This window comes from Salminus brasiliensis, chromosome 25 (assembly GCF_030463535.1).
Source record: "Salminus brasiliensis chromosome 25, fSalBra1.hap2, whole genome shotgun sequence".
In the NCBI taxonomy this organism is placed as follows: Eukaryota; Metazoa; Chordata; class Actinopteri; order Characiformes; family Bryconidae; genus Salminus; species Salminus brasiliensis.
This window is the reverse complement of record NC_132902.1, coordinates 25,182,049-25,196,645: the sequence shown is the minus strand read 5'-3', so window position 1 is coordinate 25,196,645 and position 14,597 is coordinate 25,182,049. Positions and strand designations below refer to the sequence as shown.

The 14,597-nt window shown below is 39.0% G+C and overlaps 1 protein-coding gene across 1 annotated transcript in view; it reads right to left on the bottom strand.

Moving 5' to 3' along the window:
- Nucleotides 1-14,597, bottom strand: part of galns (galactosamine (N-acetyl)-6-sulfatase) — a 51,189-nt gene that overhangs the window by 25,075 nt on the left and 11,517 nt on the right. The window contains exons 8-9 of the mRNA XM_072671003.1: nucleotides 8,597-8,736; nucleotides 8,131-8,234 (exon numbers count right to left, since the gene is read on the bottom strand). Of these exons, the coding sequence (XP_072527104.1) occupies nucleotides 8,131-8,234; nucleotides 8,597-8,736 (244 nt within the window). The remainder of the gene's footprint in view (nucleotides 1-8,130; nucleotides 8,235-8,596; nucleotides 8,737-14,597) is intronic.

The following is a 14,597-nucleotide window of genomic DNA, read 5'->3' as shown; positions in this document are numbered from 1 at the left end:
TACTAACTCTAAACCTAACCCTGACCATCCTAACCCTGACCATACTAACTCTAAACCTAACCCTGACCATATTAATCCTGAAACTAACCCTGACCATCCTAACCCTGACCATACTAACCCTGACCATACTAACCCTGACCATACTAACTCTAAACCTAACCCTGACCATACTAACCCTGACCATACTAACTCTAAACCTAACCCTGACCATACTAACCCTGACCATGCTAACTCTAAACCTAACCCTGACCATACTAACCCTGACCATACTAACTCTAAACCTAACCCTGACCATACTAACCCTAAACGTAACCCTGACCATACTAACCCTAAACCTAACCCTGACCATACCAACCCTAAACCTAACCTTGACCATACTAACCCTAAACCTAACCCTGACCATACTAACCCTAAATCTAACCCTGACCATACTAACCCTAAACCTAACCCTGAACCTAACTCTGACCATACTAACCCTGACCATGCTAACTCTAAACCTAACCCTGACCATACTAACCCTAAACGTAACCCTGACCATACTAACCCTAAACCTAACCCTGACCATACTAACCCTAAACCTAACCTTGACCATACTAACCCTAAACCTAACCCTGACCATACTAACCCTAAATCTAACCCTGACCATACTAACCCTAAACCTAACCCTGAACCTAACTCTGACCATACTAATCCTGAATCTAACCCTGACCATACTAACCCTAAACCTAACCTTGACCATACTAACCCTAAACCTAACCCTGACCATACTAATCCTGAACCTAACCCTTACCATATTAATCCTGAACCAAACCCTGACCATCCTAACCCTGACCATACTAACCCTAAACCTAACCTTGACCATACTAACCCTAAACCTAACCCTGACCATACTAATCCTGAACCTAACCCTTACCATATTAATCCTGAACCAAACCCTGACCATCCTAACCCTGACCATACTAACTCTAAACCTAACCCTGACCATATTAATCCTGAAACTAACCCTGACCATCCTAACCCTGACCATACTAACCCTGACCATACTAACTCTAAACCTAACCCTGACCATACTAACCCTGACCATACTAACTCTAAACCTAACCCTGACCATACTAACCCTGACCATACTAACTCTAAACCTAACCCTGACCATACTAACCCTGACCATGCTAACTCTAAACCTAACCCTGACCATACTAACCTTGACCATACTAACTCTAAACCTAACCCTGACCATACTAACCCTGACCATACTAACTCTAAACCTAACCCTGACCATACTAACCCTGACCATACTAACTCTAAACCTAAACCTGACCATACTAACCCTGACCATGCTAACTCTAAACCTAACCCTGACCATACTAACCCTGACCATACTAACTCTAAACCTAACCCTGACTATTCTAACCCTGACCATACTAACTTTAAACCTAACCCTGACCATACTAACCCTAAACCTAACCCTGACCATACTTACCCTAAAACCTAACCCTGACCATACTAACCCTGACCATACTAACTCTAAACCTAACCCTGACCATGCTAACTCTAAACCTAACCCTGACCATACTTACCCTAAAACCTAACCCTGACCATACTAACCCTAAAACCTAACCCTGACCATACTAACCCTGACCATACTAACTCTAAACCTAACCCTGACCATGCTAACTCTAAACCTAACCCTGACCATACTTACCCTAAAACCTAACCCTGACCATACTAACCCTAAAACCTAACCCTGACCATACTAACCCTAAACGTAACCCTGACCATACTAACCCTGACCATACTAACTCTAAACCTAACCCTGACCATGCTAACTCTAAACCTAACCCTGGTCATACTAACCCTGACCATACTAACTTTAAACCTAACCCTGACCATACTAACTCTAAACCTAACCCTGGTCATACTAACCCTGACCATACTAACTTTAAACCTAACCCTGACCATGCTAACTTTAAACCTAACCCTGACCATGCTAACTCTAAACCTAACCCTGACCTCGGTATCAGCTGATATCTCTGCTCTATTAGTTTGTATTAAACGTTTGACTCTGTGCTGAAAACAGTCTGATTAGAAGTGAGGAGCAGAGAAACCTGAGCTAACTCTACATGCTGTTCTGTCATTGGGAGGACATTTGTTCCTCACAGAGCTAGTAATACAAGAACACACACACACACACACACACACACACACACACACACACACACACAGCGGACTGAAAGAAAAGGAAGAAAGAAGTTTAAATATTTGAAAAGACACATTTCTTTATCTCCCAGTCACTCCCCCACCCTTTATTCTAGACTCTCTTCATTTCTTTATCCTTTTTCTCTTTTTTTGTCTGGCCGAATGTGTGTGTGTGTGTGTGTGTGTGTGTGTGTGTGTTAAATGCTGGTGGTAGTTATCTGAGCAGACAGACTGCTATCCCTGTCTAATGCACTCCAGCCCTGTGCCTTCAGCTGATAAACAGAACACAAGAGATGGGGCTGGCAGCTTTAAGGGGTGACACACACACACACACACACACACACACACACAGACACACACAGAGACACACACACAGACACACACACAGACACCCTCCACCCTGTGCATCTATAGGAATGCCTCTCTCGCTGCTTTCCACTGCCAACCCATTCCAACACACAACACACACATCCAGCCGGGTTCCACTGAAGAGCTCATACCCTACCCTGCCCTGTGCCTTACGACTGATATACTTACGTAAATGAGCTCTATTCTGATTGGTTGATCTGTATCATGCCTCATTCAAAATTACCAGCGGCTAAACTGCTGCAGGGTAGCTGGGTGGACATATGTAAATGTTATATAGTATATATATATATATATATATATATATATATATAATGTACATACCTAGTTAAAGGTATGACCGGCATTTTTATATGAATAATTTAATATCTAATATAATTCGGGATGAATATGACCCTATGGGCTCCATGCTGCCTAATAATGCCAGGCGTGGGCTAGAGGGGTATAAAGCCCCCCAGCATTGAGGAGCTGTGGAGCAGTGGAAGAACTGTGTTCTCTGGAGTGATGATGGTGGAGCTCCATCCAGTACTTTTGGAAGGGATGAGGTGGGGAGAGTTGGGGATGAGTTGGGGTGGTGATCATCATCCACCATGCTGACCTCACTTATGGTCTTATACCTACTTATATATGGTCTTAACTGCACTCTTTTCAATACCCTTGATTTTAGAGGAGCGAGGAATGAACAGGTGTCCCAATACTTTTGTCCAAGCACTGTATTTAAAATGTCTTTAGATTTTATAGCGTATTACTACAGTTTTGATTATTTTTAAATGATTCATTACAGCGTGTGCAGGACTTTTTGGGGTGTATCCATCACTGCTACACTGCTGGTTTTATATCACTAAAAAACGTTGATTCCAAACTTTTGAACGGGAGCGTATATTAGGCGTTAATGCGAGTCGTTGGGGACATTATATAATATGGAGATTAAAGACAGTGTTTGTGGGACATGAATGCTAACAGAAGCGGTGCTGCTATCAGTGTGTCCCACACGAGGCAGAGGAGGCGGTCTGAAATCCGGCCAAATCTGCTGAGCAGCTGCTGGGCAAAACCTTAACAGCATGAAAACACCTGCTTACCCTCACCATCCTCCACCAGCCTGCCAGCGCACACACACCTGGCACCAGCACGGGCAAAGCCTCCAGCAGCCGCCAGCTTGTGCCCTCCAAATCACACACACGCACATACACACACACACACACACACACACTAGGACTAGGGATGTACCATATTGCGAGTGTGATGTGCTTTTGCAGTATATTAATCCACTGGTGAATCAATATTTCGGCCTGATTAAAGACTGGTCCAGTAATTCGCTTTGGTCGGATCGTGCGAATCCCTTGATTCATCCAAACACCCAATGGATATCCATAACTGAATCATGTTGTGGTGAAATGTGAGATTTCATGATTAATTTTTTTAATTGAATCATTATGAATTATAATTTTATCAAATATGAATCACAACAGAATCTAATCACTATGAGCCACAACTGTTTGAATCAATTATTATGAATCATGATTTTATTCTATGTGAATCACTTTTGAATCTATACACTGTGAGTCATAAATGAATCAAATCTTCATGAATCATTACTATTACTATTACATTACTTCATGACTATTAAAGCATTCTGAAACATAACTGAATAAAGTGTTAGGAGTCTTAGTTGAAATGAATAATAATGAAACAACTGAACAAAAAAGGTCTGAATCATAACTGAACTGAATAATTTAAAATGATTCATAATTGACATAAATAACAATTATGAATCATGATTTCATTCAATGTGAATGACATTTAAATATAATCATTATGAGCTAAAACAATCAAATATTTGAATCTATATGAATCATAACTAAATGTAACTATTATGAAACATAATTGAGTAGAATAGATATGAAGCTAAATGTAATTGAATCAATGTGAATCATAAATTAAACAAATTATTATGAATCATATTGGAACTGCACACTTGATTCAAATAATTGGGAGTTGTGAGTAAATCAAATCTTTATGTAACATAATCAAAGAAAATCATTATAAACATAACTTGAATCATAATTGAACTGAATCATTTTGATCTGTGATGAACCATGGTTTTATTATATTTGAATTACATAAAAATCTTATCTCATCAATATGAGCCATAACTGAATCGAATAGTAATTAACTGAATTATAATTAATTGAAAAGAATAGTTATGAATCATAATTGAATTAAATCATTGTGAATCATATTGGAACTTGTTAGTAAAATAAACTTGAGAAATTATATAAACTTGAAATCAAATCTCTATGAATCTCAATCGAACTGAATCATTATAAAACATAACTGAATACTGAATTAAACTGAATCATTTTGAATCCTAATAGAAACACATCATTATGAACCATGACTCAATTATAAGTTATAATCCCATTTAAATCTAATCATTATGAGCCATAATGAAATCTAGTCTTTACGAATTTTTATTGAACTGAATTATTATGAAACATAACTGGATAGAATAGTTATGAATCAGAATTTCATCATAATATAATAATATAAATATAATAATATAAGTCATAATATATTATATTATGAGTCATAATATAAACCCCTAGCAAAAAATACCACACACACACATACGGGCACACACTAGGGCTGCACAATATGGGCAATACTAAAATACTACATTTCAATTACATTTCTGTATATTGTGATTGTGATATGCTTTATGATACAGATCACAGAGGTGAACCAGTAATGTGACTGACCTGCAATAATTTCACCAAAATGACTGAATCATATTTGAATCATGTGTGAATCATAACTGAATCGAATCAATTTACACCCTTAGCGATAATAAGTAGAAACTGATATATTGTGTAATACTAACACACTTGCACACCTATACACACACACACACACATACACACACACACACATATGCAGACATATACACAGTCTATCCACCTCCCTCCTCTCTCCTCTCTCACTTTTTTCCCGTCCTTTATCCCACACGGCTGGCATATTCAGATACAGGAGCCCTCATTACAGCTCAATCCAACCTCAGCAAACACACAAACAGATTAGCCGCTTAAGACGCTCCCAATCCCCCTCTGCCTCGCACGGGCTCGGCGCTATCACAGCCCCGCACACCCCTCAGATAGCGAGCCGGGGGCACAGCTTAGCTCCAGCTCCTCCAAAAAAATCCCCCCAGCGCCACAGCCCCGTGTCACAGCTGCCCCTAATACAATTAAAAGTCATTTGCAGAACGCACAGCTTTAGCGGATCAGGGAAAGGGGGAGGCTTCCTCTCAGCCTCAAAAAAGGGGGAGGTGGGGGGGAGGGGGGGTGCACTGAGCACCTTAAAACTTGGGGAAATATACACACACTCATACATACTCACAGAAGCAGATGGAAAATGCCTGTGCTCCTTTTAAAAACCTTCTTTCTGCCGGAGAGGTAGACGACGCAAAGTCCTCGGAGAGGCAGTATTGAATTACAATACCTGATGAGGCCATTAACACTAATTCAAACAGTCAAAAACAATTAACAGGCTCTGGAGAGGATTACTGACTTTTGCCAAATGCGTTCACAACTGGTCTAAACTCATTTCTCCACCACCGGTCAAGACCCACACTGCAGCAGATAGTAGTCCGTATAAGTATCAGGGCTTAACCTCTTAAACTGAGCACTTATCATTTAATCATTAATGTTCAGGATGATTATTCCATGACTACTATTCATTATTCTGTGACTACTGTACATTATTTAGTATGTACAGCAAACCAGTATGAATTATTAATAAGTATCTAGTTTATCTTGTTGGATAACTACTTTATATTAGTATTAATATACTGAATTAATATTGAGTATCTCTTAACTCGATATTTACTGTACATTATTAACTAATATGAATGATTAAGTCATTACTGTGATTTATTAATGATCTACTATACATGATCTTGTACCCACCATGGATTATTTAGTGACTACCAAAACTTATTCGGTATAATACTATACCATATTCAGTACCCATTAATAATTATTTAATGTCTACAATTAATTATTCAGTATCTAGTATAAACTATTCATTACCTGCCATCAGCATCTACTATTGATTATTCAGTATCTAGTATGAATTGTTCAGTAACTACTGAGTTATTCAGTATGTACAATATATTATTCAGTATCTATTATGGTTGTGGTTGGTGTGGCGCAACAGATAACACCACTACCTGCCACTGAGCTACCACACCACGTGGGAGACTGGGGTTCAATTCCCGGTCTTGGAGACTATGCTGCGCTACACCAATAAGAGTCCTTGGGCAAGACTCCTAACACTACATTGGCCCTCCTCTGTATTACCAGTAACCTTGTAAGTCACTCTGAATAAGAGCATCAGCTAAATGCTATTATAAATTATTTATCATCTACCACTCAGCATCTGTTATTAATTATTCAGTTATTATCTAGTTATTCAGCATCTGCTATTAATTATTAAATAAGTATCTAGTATGAATTATTCAGTAACTACTGAATTATCTAGTATCGGTGGAGGCATGTGCTAGTCCTCACCCTCCTACTGCTGGGAGCATTGCAAGTGATGGAGGGGGGGAGGCCTAGCGAGCGAGTTGGCTGTCAACTTTGGGGAGGAAAATTCAAATAAATAACTAAATAAATAACTAAATAAATGACTAAATAAATAAAGGTGCTTCAAATGGTTTTCACCAAATACACTATATGAACGAACCATGTTTATAATGAATCTGCAAAGCTTAATTATTTGGTTATTATCTAGTTATTCAGCATCTACTATTAATTATTCAGTATCTAGTATGAATTATTCAGTAACTACTGAGTTATCTAGTATCTACCACGAATTACAAAGTATCTAAAAGAGATTATTTAGTACTTAGTATGAATCATTCAGTGTCTATAAATAATCATTTAGTATCCACTATGAATTATTCATTAACTACTAGAAATTATTTGGCAACTACTATTAATTATTCAGTACAAAAAATTCATTAATCAGTATCCACTATGTATTATTTAGTACCTACTATCAGTTATCCAGTATCTAGTATACATTTCAATAAAATAAAAATAAAATTCAATGTCTATAAATAATCATTTAGTATCCACTATGAATTATTCAGTAACTACTATGAATTATTTGGCAACTACTATTAATTATTCGGTATTAAAAATTAATTAATCAGTATACATTATGTATTATTTAGTACCTACTATCAGTTATCCAGTATCTAGTATACATTTCAATAAAATAAAAATAAAATTCAATGTCTATAATCATTTAGTATCCACTATGAATTATTCAGTATTAAAAATGAATTAATCAGTAGTAGTATCTAAAAATAATTATTTAGCATCCACTATCAATGGTTTAGTAGCTACTATGAATGATCCAGTATGTATTGTGGTTATATCTGAACTACAGTGGGTGTAATTTTTCTGTAGGTTACTGTAACAACCCTTTAGATTGAGAACCTGTATAATAAGGCTGTAGTTTATTGGGGTTTACACTGAAATGTTGTTACACTATGGTGATTCGTACCATGCCTGCAGGTATTCGTCCAGGCCACCAGGCGATAGCAGGCTCTCTCATTCCTCCTTCGAAGGTTGTCTCTTTTCCACACAGAAACGGGCCGTTGCTGCCACCTGGAACACACACAAAAAAATAACACACACTCAACACAGCCAGGGAAAGGCTAAGTGAGCAGTGCTCCTCCATGATCTAGTGGAAAACATTCTTTTCCTGGACAGAAGAGACAGTTACCCCAAACTCTTTTTTTAATGTCCTTGATTTCAGAAGAAACACTGAATAAGCAGGTGTCCAAATACTTCAGTCTATTTAGTGTGTGTATAAAGGAAGAGGCATGTATATCTATATATAGAAGAGACATCAGGAGAAGGTTTATATTCTCTCCTCCGGCTGGTCCAACTAATCAACGGTTCCAAGGACCAGGTTTTAGGACCAGGGTTTAGTTCTGGTACTGAGTTTATTCTAAATGGTTCCTCACTTTGTTTTGGTCCAGACATCACTGCAGCCCCGTTGTCGGAGGTGAAGAACACAAATGTGTTTTTGTCGATCCCCAGAGTGACCAGCCAGGCCAAAATCTGCCCCACGCTATAGTCCAGCTCCATCACGGCATCACCATAGCTACAGAACACAAGCAAACACACACATACACACACTGCTATCAGACCCAATAATAAACAAGGATGGGCTAAATTGTATGGACAGGCATATAGACGCTTTGTAGCTTTGCTAAGTACGTTCAGGGTTTTCATGTAAATAGACAACAGTGTGTTAATCCAGCGCCCGAAACCATATAATCCAGTCTATTAGAGAGTACTGAGCACCTTCACAAGCTTTGAGAAGAGTGTCAGCTGATTTAGGCCTCCCTGATGGTAATTTGTAGGGTAGCAGCTACCATTAAATCACAGTTTGAAAATATTAAAATATACTATCCAAAATAAATGCTTGTAAAATATTTATATCAGTCACAAAGTTTCCATGTTAGCCTGTCCCTACACACAAGTGGCTCAGCGGGCTATGGCTCCGACACTACGAGCTGAGGATAGTTCAAATCCCTGGGTCATGCTGCTCGCCATCGGCAGCTGGAGCCTGAGAGAGCACAGTTGGCCTTGCTTTGTCTGGGAGAGTAACTCCCAGTGTAATGTTGGCCAGAACAGGTGTCTGTTGGCCGATGTATTCAGAGATAGCTGGGGATAGCGGTCGGCGCTAGCTGTCCAGTGATGCCGCACTGGCGGCACTTTGAAAAAATGGCGGTGGCTGACTGTAACTAGTATCGGAGGAGGCATGAGCTAGCAATCACCCTCCTAGTGCTGGGAGCATTGCAAATGATGGGGGGAGGAGTGGGCCGTCGACATTGGGAAGGAAAATTGGGCTAAAAGTTCGAATAAATAAATAAATAAATAAATAAATAAATAAAGGTGCTTCAAATGGTTCTTTAAATGACACCATATGAACGAATCTGCAAATCTTTTAAACAATCCATGGAACCATTTGAACCTTCATTTTTGAGAGTGTAGATCAAACCTACACTCAGGAGGCGGTGGAGGCTCAGCAGCGGTCAGAGCTCGATACCCAGGCTCGGCAAGCTGCCACTGTTGGACCCTTGAACAAGGCCCTTCACCCTCTCTGCCTCCCGGGCTCTGCCCACCACTCTGTGTGTGTGTGTGCGCTCACTGGCCCTAGTTCACTAGTGTGTGTGTGTGTTCACTACCACAGATGGGTCAAATGCAGAGGACACATTTGGCTGTACACAGTACAGTGACAGATACGTGCACCTTGACCTTTTACCAAATATTATAAAATAATCATATGCGGTACAGAAGGTATAACAGCGCGAGGATTAGCATGACTGGATCTCCTTCTCGGAATAGATGGAAGAACTGGTCTTTAAAACAGAGGGATCTGCAGAGAGGTGTGAGTTAGCTCTGAGCGCTATAAGCATGATCCTTCCTTCACAGAAAATATCTCTCGGCCCTCAACCGCTCCTCTGTCAACACAAACCTCATTTAGCATTCTGAAGAAATGTCTGCTTAGCGAGGTCTGAGTCACTGTGAGGAATACTAAACACTCACACACACACACACACACACACACACCAACCTTGCAGTCCTTCCCCTCAGCCCAACCACAGGGCTGCCAGAAATCAACATTTAATTAAGTGATAATTTGCATTGGAAAACAGGGCTTTTCACCTAATTACAAAATACTTCCCGGCTTCTTCTCCCACTTTCATTTCGTTAGGTACTAAATTACACCAGCGTGATTTATGGAGTGCTGGGATCTGTGGGACGGCTACCTGTCCTACTCCTACTTAAGCTCCTTAAGAAAACAGGCCGAGTGGAAGTCACCTTTAAAACTACCTCTCATAGCCATCATTTCCCCCATGATCAGCCAGGTGAGCTTCTCTAACGGCCACGGTGAGAGTGAGAGTGTCTACCTGTAATTAACTCTATATAGTATTAGAATAAACCCAAATAAATAAAGTCAGTGGTCAGTGAGAGTGTCTACCTGTAATTAACTCTATATAGTATTAGAATAAACCCAAATAAATAAAGTCAGTGGTCAGTGAGAGTGTCTACCTGTAATTAACTCTATATAGTATTAGAATAAACCCAAATAAATAAAGTCAGCGGTCAGTGAGAGTGTCTACCTGTAATTAACTCTATATAACATTAGAATAAACCCAAATAAACATAAAGTCAGGGGTCAGTGAGTGTGTCTACCTGTAATTAACTCTATATAACATTAGAATAAACCCAAATAAATAAAGTCAGTGGTCAGTGAGAGTGTCTACCTGTAATTAACTCTATATAACATTAGAATAAACCCAAATAAACATAAAGTCAGTGGTCAGTGAGAGTGTCTACCTGTAATTAACTCTATATAACATTAGAATAAACCCAAATAAACATAAAGTCAGCGGTCAGTGAGAGTGTCTACCTGTAATTAACTTTATATAACATTAGAATAAACCCAAATAAACATAAAGTCAGCAGTCAGTGAGAGTGTCTACCTGTAATTAACTCTATATAACATTAGAATAAACCCAAATAAACATAACGTCAGTGGTCAGTGAGAGTGTATATCTGTAATTAACTCTATATAACATTAGAATAAACCCAAATAAACATAAAGTCAGCGGTCAGTGAGAGTGTCTACCTGTAATTAACTCTATATAACATTAGAATAAACCCAAATAAACATAAAGTCAGCAGTCAGTGAGAGTGTCTACCTGTAATTAACTCTATATAACATTAGAATAAACCCAAATAAACATAACGTCAGTGGTCAGTGAGAGTGTATATTTGTAATTAACTCTATATAACATTAGAATAAACCCAAATAAACATAAAGTCAGTGGTCAGTGAGAGTGACTACCTGTAATTAACTCTATATAAACATAAAGTCAGTGGTCAGTGAGAGTGTCTACCTGTAATTAACTCTATATAACATTAGAATAAACCCAAATAAACATAAAGTCAGTGGTCAGTGAGAGTGTCTACCTGTAATTAATTCTATATAACATTAGAATAAACCCAAATAAACATAAAGTCAGTGGTCAGTGAGAGTGTCTACCTGTAATTAACTCTATATAACATTAGAATAAACCCAAATAAACATAACGTCAGTGGTCAGTGAGAGTGTATATCTGTAATTAACTCTATATAACATTAGAATAAACCCAAATAAACATAAAGTCAGTGGTCAGTGAGAGTGTCTACCTGTAATTAACTCTATATAACATTAGAATAAACCCAAATAAACATAAAGTCAGTGGTCAGTGAGAGTGTCTACCTGTAATTAACTCTATATAACATTAGAATAAACCCAAATAAACATAAAGTCAGTGGTCAGTGAGAGTGTCTACCTGTAATTAACTCTATATAACATTAGAATAATACACACTGGTGTACAGGAGTCCATTCTGGATTAATGGCACGGTTTCTCCTCCACTTCCCTCCTTCAGAGCCGCACTGTGAATCACCTGTCATCTGACTCGAGTCAGTCACTTCTGAGTCTCAGCGCTTATCATAAGTCACTGACCTGACTGACTTCGTAGATATTTACAATGCGTGTTACTGGTCCCTGAGTTTTCTTGGGCCGCTAAAACAACTATGTAAGGACCCAGATAGGAAAGTGTCTGGGTCCGGACCCAGACCCGGGCCGTGGACCCCTTTTTAGTGACCTCTGGTCTGGAGCAAATACACAGTAACGCAGAAAAAAGCAGGGAAGGTGCATGACTGAGCAGCTTGAGGGGGTTCCACTTCCAGGCAGTTGCTAGGCTAGTTGATTGCTTTGGTGTTGCTAAGTGGTTGCAATGGTATCGCAGTTGGTGGCTATGTTGTTTCTAAATAGTGCTGCTAGATGGGTGCTATGGTTATTAACTGGTTGCTAAGTAGTTACAATGTAGTTGCTAAGTGGTTACAATGGTATCACATGCGGATGCTATGGCATTTCTAAATATTGCAGCTAGATGTGTGCTTTGGTGTTGCTAGGTGGTTGCTATGGTGCTATTAACTGGTTTCTAGGTAGCTGCAATACTGTTGCTTAGTTGTTGCGATGGCGTTTCTAAACAGTGCAGCTAGAAGGGTGCTATGGTGTTGCTAGGTGGTTGCTAGGTGGCTGTAATAGTGTTGCTAGGTTATTGCTCTAGTATCCCAGCTGGTTGATATGGTGTTGCTAAATGGTCGCTAGATGTGTGCTATAGTATTGCCTGGCAGCTAGGGTATGTCATGTGGTTGCTAGGATATTGCTAGATAGGTGCTAGGCAGTTGCATTGGTATCACAGGTGGTTGCTATGGCGTTTCTAAACAGTGCAGATAGACGGTGCTATGGAGTTGCTTGGTGGTTGCTATGGTGTTACTTAGCTAGTTGCTAAGTAGATGCAATACTGTTGCCTAGTGGTTGCAATGGTATCACAGGTGGTTGCTATGGTGTTTCTAAATAGTGCAGCTAGATGGTATTGTGGCTATGGTATTGCTAAGTGGTTGCTTAGTGTTGTTAAGCGGTTGCTAGGTGGCTGTAATGGTGTTGCTAGGTGATTACACTGGTATCCCAGCTGGTTGATATGGTGTTGCTAAATGGTCGCTAGATGTGTGCTATAGTATTGCTTGGCAGCTGTGGCATGTCATGTGGTTGCTAGGATGTTGCTAGATAGGTGCTAGGCAGTTGCTATGGTATCCCAGATGGTACTATGATGCCACACGTGATTGAAAGGGTGTTACCATGTGGTTGCTGTGGTACAACATGTGGTTGCTTGGGCGTTTCGCACCCCAACCATTCCTCTGAGAAAACATTTGTTCAGCCACATTCAGTAAACCTTCCTCCTCTCGGTCAACAAAACTGAGTTTGACACGAAGGACTGAGTGACAGAGCCGCCAATTCCCTTACCAGCCAAGCCTGAGGCCTTAATCATTACCCTTCACAGAGTGCTCATCTCAGACCAGTCCTCCTTCCACACACACACACACACACACACACACACACACAATCTCTCTAATAAACATGCTGCTCTGGGTAAAAGTCTTAAGCAGCCACAAAATCTGCTTACAATTCCAGTAAAACTCTATATAATGAACCCAAAGTAAAAACATAAAGTTAGTGGTCAGTGAGAGGGTCTACCTGTAATTAAATCTATATAACATTAGAATTAACCCAAATAAACATAAAGTCAGCGGTCAGTGAGAGTGTCTACCTGTAATTAAATCTATATAACATTAGAATTAACCCAAATAAACATAAAGTCAGTGGTCAGTGAGAGTGTCTACCTGTAATTAACTCTATATAACATTAGAATTAACCCAAATAAACATAAAGTCAGCGGTCAGTGAGAGTGTCTACCTGTAATTAAATCTATATAACATTAGAATTAACCCAAATAAACATAAAGTCAGTGGTCAGAGAGAGTGTCTACCTGTAATTAACTCTATATAACATTAGAATTAACCCAAATACACATAAAGTCAGTGGTCAGGGAGAGTGTCTACCTGTAATTAACTCTATATAACATTAGAATAAACCCAAATAAACATAAAGTCAGTGGTCAGGGAGAGCGTCTACCTGTAATTAACTCTATATAATATTAGAATAAACCCAAATAAACATAAAGTCAGTGGTCAGTGAGAATGTCTACATGTAATTAACTCTATATAACATAAGAATAAACCCAAATAAACATAAAGTCAGTGGTCAGGGAGAGCGTCTACCTGTAATTAACTCTATATAATATTAGAATAAACCCAAATAAACATAAAGTCAGTGGTCAGTGAGAATGTCTACATGTAATTAACTCTATATAACATTAGAATAAACCCAAATAAACATAAAGTCAGTGGTCAGTGAGAGTGTCTACCTGTAATTAACTCTATATAATATTAGAATAAACCCAAATAAACATAAAGCCAGTGGTCAGTGAGAATGTCTATCTGTAATTAACTCTATATAACATTAGAATAAACCCAAATAAACATAAAGTCAGTGGT